This window comes from Lampetra fluviatilis, chromosome 7 (assembly GCF_964198595.1).
Source record: "Lampetra fluviatilis chromosome 7, kcLamFluv1.1, whole genome shotgun sequence".
In the NCBI taxonomy this organism is placed as follows: Eukaryota; Metazoa; Chordata; class Hyperoartia; order Petromyzontiformes; family Petromyzontidae; genus Lampetra; species Lampetra fluviatilis.
The window spans coordinates 11,744,685-11,769,543 of NC_136281.1; the positions used below are offsets into that span (position 1 = coordinate 11,744,685).

The window sequence follows — 24,859 nt, forward strand, 5'->3', positions numbered from 1 at the left end:
ATCTGGCAACAAAACTGACACCTGTGTGGGTACTTTCACCTCTTCCAAGACGTCTGGTCAACGTGGAAGAAAAGTCCGAATACCCTGTTGACCGAGTTCGCTCCAGTGGAAGCCCTTCGGCCAACAGGGGCTTGAGCACGCAATTACAGGGCTGCACATTTAAATTATACTTAAACATTTTGTTTTACCGGGTAAGGCCCACTGAGCTATATAGCTCTTTTTCAGAAGCGAGCTGGCCACGAATGACATTTCAGCGAAGTGGCTTGTAATGTGCAAAGTTAGAGCAGCAAAATACTCTACACGCTTGTTTATAATGTGCAGGGGTAAACCGGAGGACCTGGAGAAAAATCTACGTGACCACGCGGAGAGAGAGAGAGAGAACATGTAATCTCCACATATGTTGGCGTCACGGTCGGGATTGAACCCACGCCCTCCTGTATGCCAGGCGAAGTAGTTAACATCTCACCACCGCAGCGCCCCATACCTTCACGATAGAGTGGACCTCTTCCTATCCGTGACGAAGTGTGGCGCAAACGTTGCGAATCCTGTCTGGAAACGACCCAGTCGCCACCGGGTGCCACTTCGGTGTTTTTTTTCTGGAAGACTTTGCTGTTTTTTTCCTGGATTTTTCTGTTTTGCGTGTAGTCACTTGAAGATGTTTCTTGTTCGTGTTTTTGTTTTGTTGCGGTTGAACCCGAGACAAGAGCCGCATGGCTCAAAGGGTCATACCTAATAAATGAAACTGAAACTTCGCTAACGGGACACCCACAACTTCCGAGGTGCGACCGTGTTCCTGACGCTTGGCACGAGGAGGCGACGGACAAAGCCAAAACCGAGCGCTGCCAAAACGCTGGCTCGTAATCGAGATTAACAAGACGAACACAACCACAGGCAGCTGAATGCAGCATTCATTAAAATTGGGTCACGCGTCAATACAATTCAGGCATACGCAACGAGGGCTGCCGTGGTGAAATGGCGAGCACACTGGGATCGCCACCCCAAAGCTAGGCAGTTCGATTCCACCTCCCGGCACGGTATCTGTCCAACCAGCAAATCTAAATGGGTACGGTCACAGTCGATCAGGATGCAGGTCGTGCGCGGTGAGGTGAAGCGCGTGTGTGTGTGCACCCACGCGTTCCACAGACGCCTGCCTAGCCTGTGTGGAAGAGAAGACCACGCGCTCTCCAGAGGTCACTATGGTGAAAGACCATTCTGCCAGCAGTAGCGTGAACGAGCAATTTCAGGGCTGCACTTTTACCTTGCATAACGAGTGGACAAAACGCCACTACTACTGCTGATAATAATGATTTCGAACTTGGAACGTGCAGAGTATTCGCTCGCTCTCGAAGAGAGGAAACGGCTCAGGGCGCGTGGAGGACCCCAAAGACAAGCGGGAAGCGCAGGAGCCACGCGTCCAGCCAACAATTCCCCAAGCTCTGCGGGCCTCTATACGTGGGGGAGGGAAACCGGAGCACCCGGAGAAAACCCCACACGCTCGACACCACCAACGTAGGCGGAACAGGCGAGGCACGCGCCCGCAGTGCCCCCTTCTCCTGGCGAGCGAGCGCATCGCAAAGCTCCTCCGCGTGCGCCCACGGGCAGCGAGGTTCGCGACATCCGTGCGATCCACCAACCCTCGCCTCGCCCAGTGCTGGGTCACAGGCCACGCGTATAGCCCCCACCACCACCGCCACCAGCACCCGACAGACACAACGCGGTTCGCCTGAAAGCTCCAACACTTACCCCTCTGCGGACCGAGGAGCGCACCGCTGGCGCCGACTCGAAGACGCTCGTTCCGCGCAGTGGCGGCTCGCGAGCAGGACTTTATCGGTCACGGCGCGATACGAATTGTCACAAACGCGACGAGCAACGGGCGGCGACGTACGGCGCGAAAGAAGTTCAACGCAAACGCATTCCCCTCATCCGTCGGTGTCCCGTAACCTCGTGAATAGTCATTGTTACATCGTCGCATCGTAGCGCGTGCGCTTCGCTGGACGTCCAGCACGAATGAAGGTCGTTCCTAAATAAACGCCCTGCAATTGCTCACCCAGTTCACTTCAGCGCGCGCCAGATCCGTCGCATTTAATCGAATTCCCGATGTGCAAGGCGTGACTTCGCCTTGTAATTACGATCAATCACCTTACGGCTATTGGGAATAGCGGGGCTGTTGCTCACATTAGTACGACTCGTGAATTCTACTCTCGCTGACTTTCCACAAAGCGCTACGCCCCTGGGGCTGACCCGCCACCGGTATATGAACGTGGAATTTCCACCGCCGGTGTAGGTACGTAAACAGCAGATGCCGGCCTTTGCAGACATGTACTTTCATTTGTACTCAACTATCGCACACTTCAGTAATATATGCCCATTGATTACCCGTTAAAAAGTGTCGTGGCTTTTTCCGAGGGGTTCTGTCATGACCATACTTCACCGCGTTGGTCAATGAGGCATCACTCGACACTGATTCTGCACTCACTGAGGCCACGTGCACTCACTCACTGCGTCCACGTGTACTTACTGGGCACACGTGCACTCACTCACTACGTTCACGTGCACTCACTGCGTCCGCGTGTACTTACTAGGTCCGCGTGTACTTACTGGGTCCACGTGCACTCACGGAGTCCGCGTGCACTCACTCACTGGGTCCGCGTCGCTGTCTCGTGTCCGTGTGGAGGAGCCGCCTGCCTCGTGAAATCCACCCTTTTGTACCGTCCCGCTCTCACGTGATGCGAGCGAGACACGCGGAGAGGAAGAGCCCACTCATTAATGTGTAAGAGGCGTGTGTGTGTGTGCGTTCCTAGCAGCGGTAGAGCGGTGGCGCAGTGCTCAGCGTGCTGCGATGCGGATACCATACGTGGGGAATGAGATAGGAATCGGTTCTGGAATCTCTTAGGTCGACTCGGCCTCAATCGAGTAGCCGGTGTGGTGCAATGAGCATCGGCACTGGTGAGACAAACGCCGGGCGTGGTCGTGGCCACACCATCTACTCTTTTCCCTATGGGGGACGCACAGCTTAACATGCCGGGACCCAGTGCCGGATTAAGCTAGTGCGCAGTCTGTAGCATATGTTATAAAGGGGCCCTAAATACAAATAAAACACGCAAATATTCAAAGTTTTTGTTTAATTTGCATAGTAAAATAATTGTGTGTTCTCATTTGCTATACAGCCAGATAATACGACACATCGCTAACCTTAAACGCCCAGTCGTTCATAAAAGTTGAAGGCGGTATAGGACTATAGTAATAGAGCAAATGTAGAATCACTGAACCGGAATTGATAGCTTGAAAGCATTTAGCGCGGGGCCCTTGAAAGTGCGGGCCCGTAGCATATGTAGCTACTTTTGCTACTAGGATAATCCGGCTCTTCAACAGTTTAACACGCCGGGACCGTATTTAAAGTTGCTCGTGTCGTGCCAGCTAATTGTTGAAGAGCATCAAGGTGTGTTGGAGAGAAAAATCCACAACATTTACAATCTGAGTACGGCGTTTCGCTGGTAATTACATCCAGCATCATCGGGCGATTTTCCATAATATTCCGGATGTTATTACCAGCGAAACGTCGTACTCAGATTGTAAATGTTGTGGATTTACTCTCCGACACACCGGTGGGCTGAAGTAGTAACTATTTGGCATTTAGTTTCCGTGACAAATCCCTTACTGATTGGCTGTGTCGGGTGGTGGAGGGTTTCGACGCATTTATAATTACGTAATCTAACACAAAACCATACGTAATGTGGAGCTTTCGTGACTGCAGAAATTACTCTTTGGTTCTTTCGGTAAAGTCACGTATGAAGAGAAAATGTATTATTTTGTATTATTTTCTCTTTATACGTGACTTTACCGAAAGAACCAAGGAGTAACACAAAACCCTTTATTATGAACTAGCTGTACTACCCGGCTTCGCCTGGGACTTGAAACCAACACGCCCGGCCGCCTTTGTCTCCCCGGTGGCGATGTTCACACACCACAGCAGTTACTGGTTTGAGGCTGAGTCGACCTAGGGAAGGTCCAGGACTGGTTCAAATAATCGTCACCGATGGTGGTGGTGGTGGCCGTGAGCGGGAATCGAACTCGGGTCGCCAGGTAAGTAGCGCAGCGCGCTGACCACTACACTACAATGCGTTACGATTCCACATGCGAGGGTCACATGACAGATTTGACGTCAGAGCTCACTTGGCGTGCAAAAAATATATGCATTATTGAGCCCCCCCCCTCCCAAAAAAATCTAAAGTGTATTTTTATAATGTTTGCATGGTGTACAGTCTGGAAAGTACCCACATGGCAAATTTCCAGTTTGTTGCATGTCGGGAAGTACGCTAAACATTTTGAACAGACACACATATTCACAACTTTGCCTTTTATATATACAGTATATGGAGATAATATAATATTGGTCGCGAACGCCCGCTACGTGATAAACGTATCGTCATTCGCGTTGGCGTGGCTACTGAGTGGCCAAAAAAACACGTGGTCCAAAACAATTCGCCTCCTTCACACGCGCGTTCCACCTCCCACCTACCAACAACAACACAAAAATACCACGGTTTACACATCGCATCAGTCGCACCGACTCCGAGGGGTGCACAAAATAGGTCAGAGTTTGGTCCAGCGACGAATGTGTGAAGGAGGGTCGGGGGGGGCGAGTTGTCCGGAGTTCAAAATGCGTCGCTTGTTCGGTGTTTTGCGCGTGGGGCAAACTCCCCCTGTAGCTGTCGTCGTTCTGCCGTGCGAAGAGACAGCGACGCCTGGAGAATCCTCAGCACCCTGAGTCGACAACTCTTTCTCTTGAGCACGCAGCCCCGTAAAACACGTACGGTGCGCCACTGTGTAAACGTCGTGCGTGCCGACAAACGGCAATAATAAGGGAGACCTTAATCAGTGCCCTACCTTATTACAGAACAGTTCAGACCTTATTGGTCACCCCGTGCGCCTTATAATTCTCAACGTCCATGCTACAAGTCTCATCAGAAGAGAGAAACACAAATAGACAAAACATTTTGCTCGTATTTGAAACGGCTGTCCGCCGTATGGACCAGGAAACTCAATTTCCCTGTACAAGAATACGGGGTGAACCGTATGGGTTGACACGGCATGTGTACATTTTTCTTCTACCTCTCGTACGGCCGATGATGTAGACGCAGAACAAGAACTTACAATTTCACATTTAGGTGTTCAAAGCCGGGTGACTGCCCGTCAGGAGCAATGGAGTGTATCATCGCTGTGATGTCTCCTTCGTATTTGTGGATGGAGCATTGCGTCGTTATACATTGTACGGTTTGTACCGGGTAACCACAGTCGCACACTGCTACTGGAGAGTTTTTAGTTTGACATTTGTGCATCAGGTATCCGCATCTGCCACGGTTTGTGCAGCTGGATGCGATTTAGGGTGGACCACGAGCTTCGTGGAAGATCAAAACCCAAGGATCTTCTGCGGTGGGTCTTTAACGAGGTGTTTGTGAGTTATTTTGAACTCCATTCAGCTCTCCAAGCTTAATCGAGATTGAATTTGCATTGTGTAAGGTTAAGCGCGTGGGTCCAAAATGTCCTGATGAATGACGTCAGTGGCGCACGGTTTTCATTCAAAATTGAATTCGCCCCAGTGGCGTTACATTTACAGAAGTGAAAATTATTTAGTAACATTGCGTGGCCAGATAGTTGTTGGCTGTCTCGGTCGATGCCGTCAGTGTAACACGGTCAGGGTTGTGTCAGGGCTAGGATATACGACTTGCTTGGCAGAAGCGAGGGCGAACGTGTGAACCTGAAAGTGTGAATAAAGAAGGTGCCTCCTGAAGAACCTTGTCTCCCACTCCACTGACACTACACATGTATAGATTTCTTTTGACCTGATTTTTGTGTTTAATTTGTTGTCTTCCCCCCCCCGCACCTTCGATTAGAATGGTTGGCTACGTGTTCAGCGCGAAAGAAGTTCAACATTCACACATCGATACGCTGACAATACTCGGCTCTACATTATTCTGAAAAATAAACCACGCCCCCTTCCCCCCAACCTGCTGCACCCATAGCCCCATCCACTCGTTATGGGCTCTGTGTCGAAATAAGAACTGGGACCGAACAATTTACCCACCACTGTGTTTTTTTATAGATTATCACGATTTGATACAATAACAAGTTTTTAGTTTGTCTCATCGTACCGTGATCTATTGTTTGTCTTATTGTACCGGATCTATTGTTTGTCTTATTGTACCATAATCCATTGTTTGTCTCATTGTACCGTAATCCATTGTTTGTCTCATCGTACCGTGATCTATTGTTTGTCTCATTGATCTATTGTTATGCGACCCCGGGGGTCCCGCCATGAGGTGCGTTTGCTTATTGGGAATAATAACAATAACAAATGTGCGCTTTAGCACACATCGAGTAATCGTGAGCATTGAGGCAGTGATTATTAATTGTTTACAGCCCACATTCCTGTGGCGGAGGTGAGTCTGAAACAGGGGTCGGCAAACCTTTCCAACAAGAAGATAATTTTTTAGTTTTTGTCTTTGACCAAAATAGTTCGAGAGGCGCATCACACGCAGAGCTACTTGTACACATAAGCACAGCAGGGATACAGCAGATGACAAACACATTCTGACTTAAATAAACCAAATAAAATAGGTGATATAATGAACTACATCGATTTAGTCCGACCCCCCCCCCCCCCCATTAGTTATTGTTTAATAATACAGTTTGACTGTCCATTTTGTTGTCACCAATACATTCCATAGTGACCCATTCGCAGCCATATTGAATCAATTAGGTTTGCGTTAAATTACGTTTCAGATTTAAGTAAAACAAATAAAAACGGCTGCTCCCAACGGGGTGGGGGGGAGTCAAAAAGCGGCAGTCTGTCGACACCTGGCCTAGAAGAAGCAATGTTGACACTCCACACACACAAAAGTGCTGATCATTACATTGTCTCCCGGAGGATGAGTCACCAGCCCCCACCAACCGGCATCTGAAGTCGCAATCTTCCGATTCGCGAGCCGCTCGCCCTGCCGCTGAGCCACTCGGGTCTACGCCGTGGCCTCCTTCTCTTCCTCCTCCTAGCGAGCCTTCCACGCGTCACGCGATAAGCTCAGAGTGTACCTAGCCTGGCACAAGCGCGAACAGTGACGTCCGCCGTCACTTAGTAGCGAGTGGAGGCTGTTGCTTTTGCATGGGAGTGGTGGTTGTACCTGTTGCCTCACAATAGGACAAGGTCGCTCGGTAGTTTGTAAGCTAAGGTACGGTGGGTAATTTATTATATTATTAAAAGACGGGTTTATTATATATTTTTTATCCATCAGCCCTATGAGCGTCTAAACTATTGTTTATTTGACCAGCTATTTTTCAGATGCGACATGGCCATAAATGATAGCTCAACGAAGTGGCTTATCGTGTGGACATTTTAAGCAGCCAACATACTCTAAACGCGTGATGTTAATTCTAAACGTGGAGAAAAAAAACGGAGGACCCGGAGAAAAATCCACGCGACCACGGGGAGAGATACACCACAAACTCCAAATATACACAGCAGGCGTCTGGGGTCGGGATCGAACCCACGAAGGCAGCCTGCACACCAGGCGAGGTCGTTAACATCTCGCCACCGTGGCACCCCGAACCAAACCGGCAGCATTTTTGTTTAAGTTGTTCGGGTTAATGAACTTAGGTGGCAGGATCGTGAGAGGTGGCAGCGGCTTGGGGGGAGGGGCTTCATCCAACAGTGGATTGTGGAAGCGCGTGTTGTCTCCTTATGTGTTTTGCCATGCGTGTTTATCAATGGGACACCCTGGTCACCCATGCAATCGAGATGTCCCATCAAGCGAGTCGTATTTTTTTTCAATTAAACACCGTTACCGGCCGCTGATGATTCCGATAAGATTGTTTAAGACATTTCACAGCTTATAAACATTCTGGACGCGGGGGCTGTTTGTGTGGTGGCGGAGGCGGCATCAAACCCGATCCAAGCACAGCTCCGTACTGTTCCGTAATCACAGTTGCCGCAGTTACCGAGTGAGCGAGAAATAAATATAGCAGAGCCGCCTTTGTCTCCCCGAGGACCCCGCTCCCCCCCCTCTCCCCTCCCCTAAGTGCCACCTCCGAGTCAGGTTTCACACGCGAGAGAGACGCGGCCGACAGGAGCACAGGCGAAGGTGAGCGACAGAGACGTCGGCGGAGACGTATAAAGACCAAAGATCACGGCACACAGACGGTGCGGAGGGGAGACATGGAGACACAGAGACACGGATGGGGGTGGGGGGCGGTGGAACAGAGACGTGGGAAAAGACGCGGTAGGCGCAGACACGTGGCTATTGAGACTCGGAACAACACAGAGAACGAGGGACAGACGTGGACGCACACACGCGCGTGGGTACGGAGACGGGGAACACTTGTGGAAGATGCGTCGCGGCGAGAGATGGGGACAGTGGAAGGGGCAGCAGAAGAGATGCGGGGAAACGGAGCTCGAGATGGCGAGAGTCGATTCACGAGCCGACTGCGGCTGCGATGAAGACCGTGGGGGAGGGGGGGGGATTGGCGTGCGACGATGTCATTGTGGAGCAAGCTCTGACAGGGTGGAGGGAGTGGCGGGGGGATGTTCAGGATCGCCAAGCGAAGAGCCCAGAACCCAGCTTCCCTGTCCACTTCATCTGGGCAGAGCGCCGAAAGTAGCTCTGGGTGCCAGGAGAGTGGCGTTGCTGCCAAGGCAGCAGTGCGGTCATCCGTGCCTCAAAGCAACGGCCTAACCCTTAATGGAGGCGTTACATCGGCGATGGAGGCATCGTGGAAATGTAGTCTGCTCGGTCAAGTGTCTTTCCTTGCTGATGCTCAATGTGATTGACTTTGGAATCCCATAATTCCGTGCTGTCTGTTTAGCCTAGCACTTTGTGTGTACCGTGTGGGTAAAATGTGACTTGGGTCAATGGTCAGAAGCTGTTTTAGCCACATGTTACTCAAGTCACGGTATTTAATTCACTAAGATTGTGAATTTTATACTCAATGGCCATTGAGACGATGCTCGCCCCATGTTTACAAACCTGGGACCTGAGCACAGGGCGTCTTATGCATTAAAAAAAATTCGCAGGCGAGGTTGCTTCCAATTTCGAGTCCCTATGGGATTTACGCGTAGATTGCCTTGAGAACGTAGGCACGGTTGGCATGGCAGCAGCCTTAAGTCGACCATTAACGACCCACACACACCTGAACTCTCACACACCGCCTTTGTCTCCCCAGTGGCGATGTTTACACGTAGAACCAGGTCGGGGTGTACCTCGATGTACTTTTGTCTTGCGTTTTCAAAAACCTGAGCGTGAAAGTGAAAAATTTCATAGCGCCTTAATAGGTTATTGCTAACAGTCTGTTAGATACTCTTTGGTTCTTTCGGTAAAGTCACGTAAAATAAATGAATTTATTTTATATTTTATAGCTACGTGACTTTACCGAAAGAACCAAAGAGTATGGATCCCTGCAGTCACGAAAACTTCAAATCTAGTCTGTTAGATGGCTATACGAGAGATATTTGTCTATTTTTTACAGTGCGTGTCTGTGGGAGAAGAGTGTGATTTTTCATGCGTGTGTTGGTGTTGGGTGTGCGTGCAAGTGTGGATATATGTGTGTGTGTCTGTGTGTGTGTCTGCGTGTGTATTTTTTGAGTGGGGAGCGGTGGTGTAGCGATTAGCACGCTGCGCTATGAACCCGGGGACCCGAGTTAGATTCCCGCTCACGGCCAATACCGGTGACGATTATTTGAACCGGTCCTGGGCCTTCCCAAGGTCGACTCAGCCTCAAAGGAGTACCTGGTGCGGTGTGTAAACATCGCCACTGGGGAGACAAAGGCGGCCGGGCGTGGTGCTGGCCACCCACACCCCTTCGTGTGCTTTTGGGGCCTTCATGGGCCTTCATAGGTGCTCGCTAACAGCATTTGTCCCAACAGTCTAAGGTTACACGCGGGATCTTTGTCTTGTCTGTCTGCGTGTGTTTGTGAGTGCGTGGGTGTGCGTGGACGTGGGTAATGGTGGACTTAAGGCAATCAATCTCTTAGCCAATTGGAAGTGGGATCAATCTTGGTTTGCGCAATAGATTTTCGTAAGCTGCTTGGTACTCGGGTTGCTGGGCCTGGCGGAGGTAAGTTTGCCCATCGGATAAGCCCCGTTGACTTCCCCACAAACCGATACTCATTCTATCGACCCCAGAGGGATGATGGACTAAGTCAACCCCTAAAAAGGATTTGAACTCGCAACCTTCCGATTGTGAGCCGCTCATTCTACTGCCGAGCCGCCGAGCTTATTATTACAAAGGGATTGTCACTTTGTGGCTTGGGTAAATTATACACGAATGGATTAGAAGCGACAATGATTCTCGTGTTAACAGTGATGTTTTGTCACAGACAACAAAGATGGATCAGACCCTTCCTGCCCCTCCGGTCAGGCGACCTCGGTTTGCCAACATCAAGGTTTGTTTGTCTGAAGGACGCCACCATAAACAAACAGCTGTTATTTTACAGAAACGTGTGCATTGCATGATGCACGTCACAAGCTTGAAGCTTCAAACTTGATATCACTGCGGTGACACTGGTATGTTTATTAATAATGTCGATGACATCACTAGAGTGGCATGCCTTCACGTCATTTGAAACTTTTTTTTATCGTCGATAAGCTTCAAACTTTTTTGGACAGACCATGACACACAGCCAGGTTGTATCCGCGGAATAACAGCTGTTTGTTTTATTTTTGGCATTCTTTAATGAGACTTTGAAATGTCTTGGCTTTTCGTTATCTCGTTTCAATATAGTCCATTTCATCCCCCAGGTGATGGTATTAGTCGTGTTTAAGGTGACGTGAAAGCACGTTACAGGTGAGCCGCCGTGAGAAGGCTTTGACATTCCTCGAAGACACTGGTTTAACCGATTAGCATGGTTGGCTATGTACGGTGCGAAAAAAGTTCATCATACTTTCATAACCATCAACTGCATCAGAACATCAACAGGCCGACAATAATAACAATAGTATATGTTTCTAAGACACATTTAATCTGCAGATTCCAATGCACGTCTCTTTATTACATTAAAATTTATGGACAAGCCACATGGAGTGTCCGGGCAATAGGCTGTGTATGGCATTGCTATTAAGCCGATTTAATGACAGTTTGTGTTCGTGTTTAGAAAACGTGAACCTCATGAATGTTGTCACCACTCGCCCACTGAACAACCACATTAACTTGTATGCCTCTTTAATTTGACGTTGTCCTTTTCCCCCAACCTTACCCTGATCGAGCTGTCGGCATCGGGTCACATGACAAAGCGTCCTTTAAGATCTTCCATAGCAGTGCAACTCTCCTCGTTGGAGAACGGACCCCACAAGGGGATACTGCAGAGCTGCATCTGAGATCCCTACTTCAAGTGACCTCTGGTCTACACATAGTAGAGGGAAGCACTTCCCACTCGCCATGCATGCGAGTGTAATGTTCGTCACGTGACAGTAAAACCAATATGTTAATGATCACAGCTGGCACTGAGCCAAATGAAGCACATAATCGAATTTCACGTGAGTTGTTTTTTGAGCCGTCATTAGTGATCAGGCTGAGACCATCAACTCTCTACACAGGATGACGGCCTGGATGCAAAGTCCTCGTCTATCAAACCATAACTCCCCAACTCCTCTCACGCACTCCCCGCACCCTGCAGGTCTTCCTGCTTTGCCTGTCGCTGCTCTTCTTCTCCAAGGCGATGTCCGGCAGCTACATGAAGAGCTCCATCACCTCCATCGAGCGCCACTTCAACCTGCCGAGCTCCGTGGCTGGGATCATCGACGGCGGCTTTGAGATGGGTGCGTATGGCCGCAGACACCTTTCCTACGAGCTCCCAAATTCACGGAGAGAAAGCTGTAGACCTGGGGTCGAGATCCTCGTACATTTGATCCTGGTCCTCCTTGAACACAACAACAAACGCCACTTCCCATTGAGTGGCGGTGATGTCACCGCGGTGCTTGTGCCAGGCTAGGTGCACCTAGAGGCTACGTGAAGTGCCGAACGCTCGCTTGCAGGATACGTATGTCCTCTGACCACTTAGCAGTGAGCCTTCTCCACGTGGTCTCAAAATACACCTATCTTGGTACATGTGCTGTTATGATATTGTAGTCACTTTGTGAGTGGATCCTAGCTGCTATTGTGCTTTGCCACCAGGCAATCTGCTGGTGATCACGGCTGTGAGCTACTTTGGAGCACGGTTCCATCGTCCTCGCATCATCGCAGCCGGAGCCACCCTCATGGGGCTGGGCACCCTGCTCATAGCCTTGCCACACTTTATCATGGGCAGGTGAGCTCCTCCTTACACTCCCACACAAAGACACACACACAGTCAGACACTCGTAATACAAAGAATCACACTCGTATACACTTAAAACTTCAGCGACAACAGCCGCTATTCGCCACTAAATCTCAATGATGTCACCACAGCGCTTGTGTCAGGCTAGGTGCACTTTGAGGCTCGCTGGTAGATATTCTTCTTTCGTAGTCGTGTCTAACCTATATAGTCTGTGCCCAACATTCTGCACAGGCCACCACTGGTAGATGCACCACCTGTACTCCCCACGGTGCCAACTTGCAGCGTCTTAGCCACCCAGCAATCTGTTCATTGTTGTGACCATTGCTCCTCCGCCCTCCGTTGTTATTGGAGGTCGACTGCCTCCCACTACCCAGTAGCGGCCTTCATCAACCTCCTTCACAGAGGCCCATCTTTATACCGCTGATACGAGTCATTGGCAAATCCAATCAGCTCAAAATCCTCCCTTACCACTGACAAATACAGCTAAGCATATGTACGGGTCGCTGAAAGGCGTAGCCGAGGCTCTGATGCGTCAGGCGTGAGCCTAACTTGCGCCTATTGGCCGCTCACTGAGCGTTCACCAGATTGGCAGATGGCGAGGCATTGGAATTTTATTGCACAAGGAGTATTTAAGGGTGCAAGCCCGGGAAATTTAAACAAATTGTAACTTGGAATCGGTTAGAGAGCCACTGAGGGTATTCAGGTGGGATTGACTAGGAAGAAGCGAGGTAAGAAGGACTTCCATCCATGCAAACACGATCATCGTCGTAACTGCTGTCATCACCACATCAAAAGATCATGATTGTGATCGTCACCATCACCACCTTTGATGATGCCGCAAGTAAGAATAAACATCCTCTGCGCAACCGGTGTTTGTCGTACCCCTGGATGGAACTGCCTTCCCCCCGTGCTGCTCTCATCTGCAGATACGACTACCAGAGTCACACGTACGGGGAGGGGCCCCAGTGGATGTGCGTGCCACGCGACCAGCAGCCCAGCCTCCCGCAGGAGCCCACATCAGCGGAGCCGCATTCGGGCAGTGGTGGGGAAGGTTCGTGACGCGAGAAAGAGGGGGTCACGAGATGACAGTGCTCTCACTCAATCTCTAGTTGGTTGGATCCTCAGACGGCTTTTGTTGGCACTGCATGTTCCATGCTTCCACCGACAGAGCGCTTGTGCCACGCCCACTTTTTGAAACCTTTAACAACGGTTGCCTTCGGTGACCTACCCCTCTTTCCTCCTGAAGACGATCGCTTGTGTTGTGATCGAAACGTCGTGGTTTATTTGATTTTATTTACATTTTTCTATTATTTTTTTTACCGAAAGAACCAAAGAATAAGTCTGCATTAAAGACTGCCAGTACACTCACTCAGGCTAAGAACCAGGCTACAGTCTACATTATAGACTGCGAATATGCTCACCAAGCTTAAAACCAGGCTACAATCTACATTATAGACTGCCAAGACACTCACCCAACTTAATAACCAGGCTATAGTCTACATTATAGACTGCCAGTACACTCACTCAGATTAAGAACCAGGCTGCAGTCTATATTAGTGGTTTTTCTTTTGTATTATTTTATTTTCATTTTTTAAAATTAATTTTCTATCTACATGACTTTACCGAAAGACCCAAAGAATATAAACTCTATTTGGTTGTTTTTGCTCTGATTTCTGTTCGCTTCGTCTGTTCTGCTTTGTACGTCTTTCATGTTGTTATTCCGGCCACCCAGGTCACTTTGGTCCATTGAGACTCTCCTGGTCTCTAAAGTTTTCACTTGGTCCATTAAATCTAACTTGAAGCTTGCCTGTCGGCCTCCGGCTGCGTCGTCCGCGTGCGTCTCTACCCCAGGCTGCCAGGACAAGGCACAGTCGTCACTCTGGGTGCTCATACTCGTGGGGAACGCGCTCAGGGGCATCGGGGAGTCGCCCATCACTCCCCTGGGCATCTCCTTCCTGGACGACCACGCGCGCGCCGACAACTCCGCCTTCTACCTGGGTGCGTGCGGTTGATGCCTCTTCCCCTCCTGTGTGTTCAGGCGTCCAGGGCCCTAGCGAGAGAGTAGAGTCAGGTAGGGCAGTTCGCCTCAAGCGCCAGGTCCGAGGGGGCCTCAGAGGAATCGTCATCTGACTTTTTTTTGCTCATCTGGCCGGTTGAGCTGCTCGTCTCCAGTGCTGTGTGAATACGAAAAGTCAAGTCAGAGGTATTTTCGATGTGGGGGCAAGTCTATCCATAGAACAACTGCTGTTGACTTTCCAACAACGTTTTAGTTGCTTTATCGACCCCAGAGGGAGGGATGATGGGCTGAGTCAACCCCAGTAACCAGGATTTGAACTCTCAACCTTCTGCTTGTGAGCTGTTCCCTCTACCGCTGAGCCACGTGGCTGGGTCTCTCAAGCTGGGAGACGATGCGTGCACGGGCCAGAAACAGATGATTATGGTAGGGAGGGGTCAAAGTGTCAAGGTGCAGCACTCCGATTGCTTGCTCATGCCACTGCCGCCCATTCTACCGCTGAGCCGCCTGGCACTTCAAAAGGCACTCAATGCGTGCAGCGCTTGCTCCGAGAGTTGGTGAGAGTGGACACCCTTCGAGGCCTGCATCACTGACACTGCCTTGCGTGTTCCACAGGATGCGTAATGACCGTGGGGCTCATCGGCCCTGCAGTCGGCTTCCTGGTTGGATCCGTCTGCACGAAGCTGTTCGTGGACGTGGGGTTCGTCAACATGGGTGAGGCAGCGTGACGTACTCCCTCGGAGAGGCCCCTGCGCAGGTCTGGTCGGTCTAGCCGGGCAAGGCTTACGTTGTCAAGAAGCCACTGTCTATGACGAGCTTGCTACGTTCGCTGCAGGGCTTGTGGTTGGAGAGAGGCATCCATGACACAACTCACACGATTGATCTGTTAAGCTCTCCTCTGTTTTCTGGAGCTGAAGAAGCTCAAGCACATAATGTGAAGTATTCGGCAATGCCAAAGAACATGCGGTTGAGAATAATTGACGACGCACTTTAATAATAGTGAGAGTCTTCTCCTGGTGTAATCTGCAAGCATATTATTTGTTTGCTTATAAGCCTAAACACAACATATAGGAATCGTCCCTCATGCAGGAAAAGTCAAGGCAATTTTTCAGCAGCGTTTTTCTTGAGACGTTTGATCAATTTCATATAGAGTAGTTTTTTCTACTGTGGTGAGGAAATTAGATTTTTTTTTATTTGACGAATATATGTGTATTGCCCAGGGGGGTCAGAGCACTGAGCCAGTACCCCCTGTCCCCTCTCCCCGAGATCCTGAGAGCAAATCGAGGTGATCCACGGTGATTAAACCAGGTTCTCAAGAGCAGTGAGTGGATGGCTTCAGCTTTGTTACCGATATATTTAGTGTCACCCGTCATAACTGAGCGTCGATGCCGACGACAGATGCTGTCCAGGGTTGGTGAATGCCTGCCCCCCCCGAGGACAGTCCCATCCGACTGCTCTTCTTGTGTCACAAGCTTGTCCGACTCCTTCCCGTTCCCCCTTTCGTCTCCTGTTTACAGCCCTGAACCGGCGGTGGAAATTTCACATGCCTATGGTGGCAGTGAGTCTCTCAAGTGAACAACCACTGTTAATGTAGTCCTCACGCGATCTGTGGGATGTTCCTAACACTGGAGAAGCAAGACACAACTGCTGTGACATCGCCCATTGACACTGCATGCAATCTATGCCTCATGATCCATGCATCCGAGATGCATGTGCCATAGCTCGTTGGAATCCGCTCATAGAGATAAGTTCAACGCTATAAATATCTCCTCTGTTGGATGTTCCTACCGGGGATGTAAAGCACAACTCCTGTGACTTCTCCGACTGACACCCCATGGAATTTACGCTTCACACTCTACATACGCATCCAGAATGATATTTTATCGGCCGCAGAGGAAAGGTGGGCTGAGTCAGCCCCCAACCAGAATTTTATTGGCAGCCGATTGCTCTTCTGCGTAGTCACCTGGGCAACTGTGACGCTCTTCGGAACATTCCCTGCATGTGCCATAATTCATCTCCTTCCAGACTTCCCAACAATGATTCCTGCTTCTCAACAACATTTTCACCATATTCCTATCGGAGCGTTCACTTTTTTGTCCACACCACATGCCAAGTGCATTCACTGTTTGTGCGTCCTCCTCCCGTGACATCCACATTTCACTTGCGTATGTCAAACCATTTCTGTGCGAGCGTGCATTTGTCTTGGGGGTTTTTTTGGTTAGTTTTTGCGCTACAAACACAGCGCACCCTAACACCTCTTTCCAATTCCCACCGTTCCCTGGACCCCCCTGGCCCTCCGCGCCGCCGCAGAGGAGGTGACCATCTCTCCGCAGGACTCCCGCTGGGTAGGGGCCTGGTGGCTGGGCTTCCTGATCGCCGGGGGCATCACGCTGCTCACCGCGCTCCCGCTCTGGTTCTTCCCGGCCTCTGTGCCCCACGAGGAGGAGTTGGCAACGGCGGCTGCGGCAGTGGCGACGGTGGGAGACGGGCGCGGAGACCTGGACGCTCTGAGCGCGGGAGAGAGAGCTCATGAAGCGTCTGGCAAGGAGGAGGGCGCGCACTCTGCCAACAATGAGCAAAGGACGGTCATTAATACAAGGGGACTTGACATTGTCGGTCACATTGCTGAAGCGGAACTTGCTGAAAGGAATACTGTAAAAGATTCAGCCAAAAATAAATACAAAGCTAGTACTGAGCTTGCCAGCCGGCACACAGAGAGTTACCTGCGTCCTGAAAACACGGAGGCAAGCTTGCATCTCACTCCGGAAAACATCAGATCTCTGGCTAAAGGTAAGGTGATTCAGCGAAATGAATAATAATACTAAAAGGTTGGGGTGGTGCCGCAGTGCTTTGTTTGCTACGCAATGAACCCGGCGACCTGAGTTTGATTGCCTACAGCAGCCAACGGTGAGTGGGGCGAGTGATATCTGAACCGTTTCTGGCCCCCTCTTCACCGTCCCACGCTAATCCGTGTGGTGAGGTATGGTCCAACTTCTCCCCAAGGTGGACACGGCACGTGGAATCCTTTACGGATGGGCTGTAAGAATTCCACCACTTTTATAATTGCTTTTAAAACAAATTTGCTAGAGGTAGCCTAGTTATAATAGAATTTTGTTTATATGAAGAGATGACCTCAAATTAGCATTCATCAGAATTGTATGCATTCCTGGTACAATAGTTGCTCCCAATATATTCGATTTGAATCACCATCAAGTAATTTTGGCATTTTATAATGACTGCTGTATTTTCACTTCATGCAATTATTTCGCCGCGTGTATTTTCTTGATGAAAAAAAAAGCCCCAATTATAACCGAAGCAAAAAATGTGAACGTCAATGGAGCACGGTCATGTGCGTGGTGTATCGGCTGTAGCGTTGGGCGGTCATGAGTGGGGGGGGGAGGAGGAAGCCACGAGTCCTGGTAAGGGTGGGAGGAGTGTGAGCAGTGGCACAGTGGTTAGCTTACTGCACTCTGAACCCAGCGTCCAGAGTTCAATTCCCGCTCACGGCCAAGCACGGTGACTAATATCTCAACCCATGCTGGGCCCTCCCCTAGGTAGATTCATCTTCAATGAGTATACCTGGTCTTGTGTGTAAATATCAGCAGAGGGGAGACAAATATGGCCGGGCATGGTGCTGGCTACCCACCCTCACGTGTGCCATGTCGACTTAGATAGGCGCTCTCTTTTAAAATAACGTGTTTCAAAATAATTTGCACAGCTCACGAATGAAATCTGCCCCGTTATTGTTGAGGATATTTACGAGTGGGATACCCCTCCTGGCCAGTGTGTAAGAGTAGGCCAGTGTATCCTGTAGAGTACCCTCCAGTGGAGACCAAACAGCAATCGGAGGGCTGCTCCTTGACCCTATGACCCCTCCCTAGCCACCTGTCTGGACCGTGCACGCATCGTCTCCCAACTTGAGAGACCCTGCCATGTGGCTCAGTCTTAGAGCGATCGGCTCGCAAGCAGAAGTTTGAGAGTTCACATCCTAGTTAGAAAATCCTGGTTAACATGGTTGGCTACGTACGATGCGAAAGAAGTTCAGCATACATACATTCTGTGACCCAGCCCATCATCCCTCCATCCGGGGTCGATAATACGAGTACCACTTTGTGGGGAAGACAACGGTGATCGTCCTTTGGATAGGAATGTGGAACTTTCGCCACCGGTCCAGGGCTGCAAGCGGGAGATGAGCGCCTGTAGATGTTTCATGGCAACTGCTTTGTTTACACGAGCCCGGGGAGTCTCTTTGCTTCCGTAGACTTCCTGCCGTCCCTGCGCTGCCTGATGGCGAACCCCGTGTACGTGTGCATGCTCATCAACTACGTGATGCTCATGAACGCCTTCATGGGCTTCTTCACGTTCAAGGCCAAGTACCTTGAGGAACAGTTTGGCGAGACGGCTTCACGCAGCAACCTCATTATAGGTGTGGCAAGTTGACACACGTCCGCACACACTTGCGTACTTGTAACCCCGACCAGGAGACATGAACTGTTTAATACGCACTGGTTTGTGCAAAGAAACCCTGTCGTACTGTTGAACGCGTAGATTTTCGCGACCAACCTTGTCTATAGTAACGGTGTTTTTGGGTTAGATCGCTTCAATGTAAATGTTTCGTAAAACCCACCACCACCCAAATCGACTGATGAAGCTGGTTGCTGTAATCGTCAGAAAAACGTCGTAGTCAAGTTTGTAAATGTTGTGGGTTTACTCTCCAACACACCGGTGTGCCGAAGTAGTAACTAATTGGCACGTTCTGTTTACGTGACAAACCTTAGTAATTGGCTGCGTCGGGTGGTGACGGGCTAACGACACATTTATATATTTACGCGATCCAACCCAAAAGAAAACCGTACTGCCTAGCCCTGCATTGTATTTCTCTCACGGCTGCCCTACTCCGCCATGCTGGTCTTGGACGAGGTTGGCGTACCCACGCTTCACCCCACCACCACACCCGACCTCATGATTGAATGACCGTGGTGAACCCATTTATACTGCTGGGTGGAAATAAGTGGCGGGGGGAGGGCGGATTTGAACGGTGACCTTCATGCGGCACAGCCCAGCACGCTACCCATTGCCCCATGGCAGATGCCTGTGATGGTAGAAATGCACTTGAAATGATTTTCCACCCTCCCCAATGTCCCGAGCCAGGCGCAGTGAGCCTGCCCATTGTGGCCATCGGCATATTCCTGGGCGGCCTCATGTGCAAGCGCGCCAAGCCGTCCCTGCTGAGCCTGGCGCTGCTCGTCCTCGCGATGGAGTTCCCGGGATTCCTCCTCACGCTGCCGTACTTCTTCATCGGATGCGGAGGGGCGCGCGTCGCCGGCGTTACCGTCCCGTATGATGGGTGAACACGAGCACCCTGGCCATGCCCCCACTCCCATCCCACTGGACTTTCATTTAACTGGATGAAGGTAAAGGTGCAGCCCTGCAATTTCTTGCTCATGCCACTGCTGGCTGGAAGGGCTTCCAACTAGAGGGAGCTCTCGAGAACCTGTCTCTTGTTCGCGACTCTCTGCACGAATTCTGCACGTGCTATTATTTTGGCCAACTCCTCCATGCTGGCCAGACAAGAATAAGTACCCGTGTTGTACTCCACCGCGCACAACCGGACGACACAACAATTTGTGCGGTGGAGACAAGGACGGCCATGGGTGGTGGTGCCCACACCACCCCTCCATGCGCCGTCGCGACCTTCCTAGGGGCAAGCGAACAGCACTTTCCCAGAAACTTGTGCGAGCTACCCGGCGGAATCTGTGTGTGTCCGTAGTGGTACAGCGCTGCCGGGTGGATCGCTGCTGGCTCCGTGCAATGCGCACTGCACGTGCTCCTCAGGCGCGTGGGACCCGGTGTGCGGCGCGGACGGCGTCACCTACGCGTCGCCCTGCCTCGCCGGGTGCTCCGTCATGCGGGGCAGCGGCAGGGACACGGTCAGAGCCGCCATTGCCCCGTGTTGATTCCTGCGGATGTGCGTGTTTCATTTTTGTGTGCGTGCGTTTGCTTCTTGTGTGTGATTTCTGTGTGCACGTGTTTGATTCCTGTGTGTGTGTTTGATTCCTGTGTGTGTGTGTGATTCCTGTGTGTGTGCTTGATTCCTGTGTTTGATAGCTGTGTGCATGTGTGTGTTTCATTATTGTGGGTGATTGCTGTGTGTGTGTGATATATGTGTGTGTGCGATTCCCGTGCGCGCTTGTGGACAATGATGATTCGCCCTCATTGCAGAGGTCCTCGGTTCGGTTCCGTCTGGCCTCCCTGGTTAATCTTCATGTCTTGTGTTTCACCGTGTGGGCAAGTCAGGTTTACCAGGAGTGTGCTTGCATCGGTGCCGGTGGCGCGCACAATTCCTCAGCCTTGTTGGAGCAGTGCCCTCGGGAAGACGACTGCCACAGGAAGTTCATCCTCTTCATGCTCAGCTCCTCCGTGGCCGCGTTCTTCAATGCCTTGGCCTTCACGCCAAGCTACACTTTCTTCATACGGCATGTTTCCGCCACGGCCCACAGCATTGGACAGTAATGACCGCCAGTGAAGGCATGAGGCTGCGGCCATGAACGTAGGAAGGTGGCGCGGTGAAGTATCCATTTGTACGTGTGGTAGCATAACAATTGGGAGGTTGGTCTCTTCATGAGGATTTTTTTAAAGTTAGTCATCGTCATCAGCCACGGTCAATTCATCGCTGGTTGAAAACATACATCCCCATCTTGAAGGCAGACCGGGATTAAAATTAAATAAAAAGGCAAAACAAAAGCAGGTTGGAGGAAACCCAGAAACAGCTAGATCATAGGCGATAATTAACTATATTACTGTTTGAAGTGTTTGACCTGTATTAACCATTTCTGCACTCTATTGCATTGCATTCTGTCACATCGTGTGTGACCTCAAACGATGGCTCACGATCGATGCGGTGCATTCCAGCGTTATCGGATCACACCCCATCGTTGGCACAGAAATCACATTGTGTATCCCACTATCTGGTGTTTGGCCCACGTGCCACTCCAATGCCTGTCTTGGCAAGCTGCTCTCTTCCATCGTGCACGTGTCCCACCCAATGCAACCTTCTTTTCCACCGATTAGATTTACAACGCCCCATGCCACATTCTATTCCAAACTTCCACGTTGTGCTCACCCTATGCTTCCACAAAATACCTAGCATTCTTCATAACCAATATGTAACGATAAAACTGAGCCGCTTGAGTAGTTGCCGTTCACTGAAATATCAGGCAGTCCCGCTTTTGATTCTGTTGGTCGCTGTTGACCCATCTAGTGTACACGGTACATTTTTGTTGCGCTCAGTGTTGCTCTAGGTCAACTTCAGTAAAAGAAAAACAAGCACATGGTCGTTTTTACATTCCATAATTTCCCTGGGATTGAGAATCGGATTTAACCCAACTGTCAAGATGCTGACCCGAATCATTCGGTTTTGACGAGCCTTCGTCGGACGTCGACTCTTCCTCTGCACTGTCTCAATTGCAACTCTCGCGTGTGTTTACAGAGGCATCAGAAAAGACCTGACTTCCTTTGCTCTGGGGATACAGACCCTCATTACCCGAGTGTTGGGTAAGGAAATCGTTTTGCACTCGGTAAAGGTGTAGCCCTGCAATTGCTTGGTTACGCCACTGCTGGAAGAAAAAAGGCCCTCAAACGAGAGGGAGCTCAAGAGAGCACATCTAGATGGTGCTTGGCCTACTTTTCTACACTGTAGTGTGCCCATCCATACCGCTGGATGGAAAGAGGCGGTGGGGGTGCACGATTGTTCAAACTACCGTGCCAGGAGATCGAACCGGCGACCTTACCAGCCCAGTGTGCTAAGCGTTGCACCACACAGCGTGAACCTGCTATTGCAAGACGTGAAATGCATCTGCAGGCAATGGAATGTGTGACTTTAGTTCTCGATGCTTCAAAAGATACATATGCGTTTCCCTGCTGATATAAGCGTTGGGCCATGCTCATCTGCCTTGGTCACCCAGAGGCACCGGTGGAAATGTATTACATTCCTATGACAATAACCGGTCTCCCCATAGAATGTTTTTTGTTGATGTACATGACGAGAGCAGCAGGTAAAAGCTAATTTGATAAATCCCAGAGAACTGAACTGAGTCAACGCCCAACAGGGATTTGAAGACCATCTCGAGTTTGTGAAAGGGGCGTTTGCTTCAAGCACAGCCCGTAAACCATTCGTAGGAGTCAATTATATAAATCTTAACAGTAAATGATGTGCTCTTCATGCATGCATAACTGTTAGAATATATAGTACACTAAAATGTTAAGTACTATACTTTTACAAATGTTAAAAAGCAGCTTTTTGCATGCTATGAATGGGTCAATAGCCCAGCCCCTGGCCCTGCTTGGCCCCAAACCAGATACGGATGTCTTGTGAGGCCATCAGATCACGGTTTAGTCCCGGCTCGGTTTGGCACGGAGTGGAAAATCACCCATACCGTGAGGTCTCGTGGTGGCTTGGTTTCGCATGTGGCAGTCGAGAAGGGGTCATTGTCTCTTTTTACAGCTGGGATCCCTGCACCGATTGTTTTTGGTGCTGCCATCGACTCCACGTGCCTCAAGTCATCATCAGGCCAGGCGTGCCAGGGCGAGGGCTCGTGCCACGTGTACGACGTCAACGCGTACAGGCGAGCGCAGGCAGCCTCCAACTCACGCTCGCTTCACACTCCCGTACAGCTCGGCGTCGCGGAGATTTGGTGCCCATAGCACGCATAAATATTAAGGGTGGACTTTTTCGTTGATGCAAAATTAACCAGTCAAACGTTTCCTGGAACAAATGATAACGTATAAGCCTGTCTACTCACCGGCATCTGGAATGTGCTGGTTCTTGTGTGAAGTTGTGAATGTGACTGTAAATTGGCTGTCCACTTTGTTTGACACCCCTTTTGAAATCAGGAGGAAGCAGGTCGCGCTAATGACTGGGTTTCTGGGCATGTCGCTGCTCTTCACGGTCCTGGTTGTTGTGCTGATCTGGAAGGACGAGAAGAAAGCCCCGAGGCAAGGTGGGGCAGAGGTCAGGGCTGAGACCCACGGTGCCACTTCGTCCGAGTTCCTGAACCTGCCCTGCATCAGGACCACAGGAGACCAGGAGTGCCTCGTCTCAACGGTCACATCGGGCCTGCAGGGCTCAAAGCTTGATCACGGGGAACGGAGTATGAGGCTTCCTAATGCCGGTGGTGAGGGCTCATTGCTTTAAAGCAGAAAACATCAATAGTAATGTGACAGCAGGGTAATCAATGGGCATCTCTTGGTTCGAAAACAAAAACTGCAGCTCTGAAATATGGCCCGATTGGTGTGTTGCCAGATGGCCCTCTCACTGAAAAATAATTGCCAAATTGACGGAAAAAATTATTTGGCCATTTTTTTGACAAATCTCTGCAAAATTGCCATTCACCAATGCTGACATTAGGCCCATGGATTTTAATCGTGTTTTTCGTGTATGTATGATGACATAGGCAGTATACACTCATTATAAACCACACACATACAATGGAATGGGATAATATTTCACAAAATGGAGTTAATCCAGGGATATGTCATTACTTAATTTTAAAACAAACAAGTGGGGAAAGTAGATACAAGTGTGGATAAGAGCAAAATAGTGTATGTTTTTACAGAAACGTGTAACTTGTGCTTCATAGTGGTACCCGATGGAGTGAAGAGCATGGTTGGAAGGTCGTAGCGGCTGAACCAGTATGCTTTCTCATCACGATCTTCATGTATTGGCTGCTCGTATCAGATAATGGCCTTTCACACGTATCCTGTTGCAGCATGTTCCTGGTTCCTGTCTGATCCTGCAACTGTCAGTACAGGTGTAATAAAGGACTCTTCAACAGTGTAGATCTCCGTTGTCCTTTATTCGGGTTCTTGTCTCTCTCGCCCCTACGGCGTCCTCGCTCAGACCCGCACCTCCTCCACCGTGCACCCTGCAGCCACACCGCTGCTCTGCTCCGCAGCCACTCCGCTGCTCCGTCTGCAGCTACACCGCTGCTCCGCTCTGCAGCCACACTGCTGCTGTGTGTGCCCCGCACACTCTGCTAGCTCTTCACACCCGGCTAGCTTCCCACACTCCACTAGCTCTCCTCCGCTAGCTCTACTCCACTAACTCTAGCCCACTAGCTCTGTTGTGCCCCACGTACACCGCTGGCCGACGGTGCCGTGGCCTTCCACCACGTGGCAATCGCGCCACCCTCTCGCCACTGCCCAGCGTGGCCTCCTCCTGTTTCCACTCCTTCTCAACTCTCAGATCCCTTCCTGTTCTCCCCCTAAATCCTCTCTCTCACGTGACCCTGACTCCTCCTTCTCCTCACGTGACCCAGACTCCGCCCCCTCTTTCCTTGCTCGCATTACACAGGTATATCTCGAAAGAGCTTAATGCCTCATCAGAGTTCTGATTCTGAAATTTCGCGTTAATGCAATTGACAAATTATGTACACTTTTCGAAAAATGCAATAAAAAAATATATAAATTTGCGAGAACGAAATTTTATACGGCACACACCATGAGATCAAACAAGAAGCACCGGGAAGAAGGCTGCGTCATCCCGT

The 24,859-nt window shown here is 50.2% G+C and overlaps 2 protein-coding genes across 8 annotated transcripts in view; one reads left to right on the forward strand and one right to left on the reverse strand.

Moving 5' to 3' along the window:
• The window catches only part of LOC144933579 (solute carrier organic anion transporter family member 1C1-like), a 41,959-nt gene extending 30,268 nt beyond the window's left edge, over nt 1–11,691 (reverse strand). For 2 of the 6 annotated variants that reach the window (XM_078858517.1, XM_078858518.1), the window contains exon 1: nt 11,678–11,691. The gene's annotated coding sequence lies outside the window, so the exon portion shown is untranslated. Of the gene's footprint in view, nt 1–1,743; nt 1,823–2,598; nt 2,717–11,677 lie in introns of those variants that run through there. The other 4 variants (XM_078858514.1, XM_078858513.1, XM_078858516.1 and 1 more) reach the window with 4 other exon arrangements.
• Nucleotides 7,942–24,137, forward strand: LOC144933578 (solute carrier organic anion transporter family member 1C1-like). Of its 2 annotated transcripts, none has more exons than XM_078858510.1 (15): nt 7,942–8,135; nt 10,367–10,432; nt 11,663–11,804; nt 12,160–12,292; nt 13,228–13,352; nt 14,153–14,299; nt 14,931–15,029; nt 16,626–17,105; nt 18,577–18,741; nt 19,467–19,662; nt 20,086–20,245; nt 20,613–20,791; nt 21,805–21,869; nt 22,819–22,939; nt 23,208–24,137. In XM_078858510.1, the coding sequence occupies exons 2-15, from the start codon at nt 10,376–10,378 to the stop codon at nt 23,506–23,508; spliced, it is 2,370 nt and encodes a 789-aa protein (XP_078714636.1). In that variant the 5' UTR covers nt 7,942–8,135; nt 10,367–10,375; the 3' UTR covers nt 23,509–24,137. The 2 variants fall into 2 exon arrangements, with proteins under 2 accessions (XP_078714636.1, XP_078714638.1); XM_078858512.1 differs by having other exon boundaries at nt 8,129–8,194.
• The last annotated feature ends 722 nt before the right edge of the window (nt 24,138–24,859 follow it).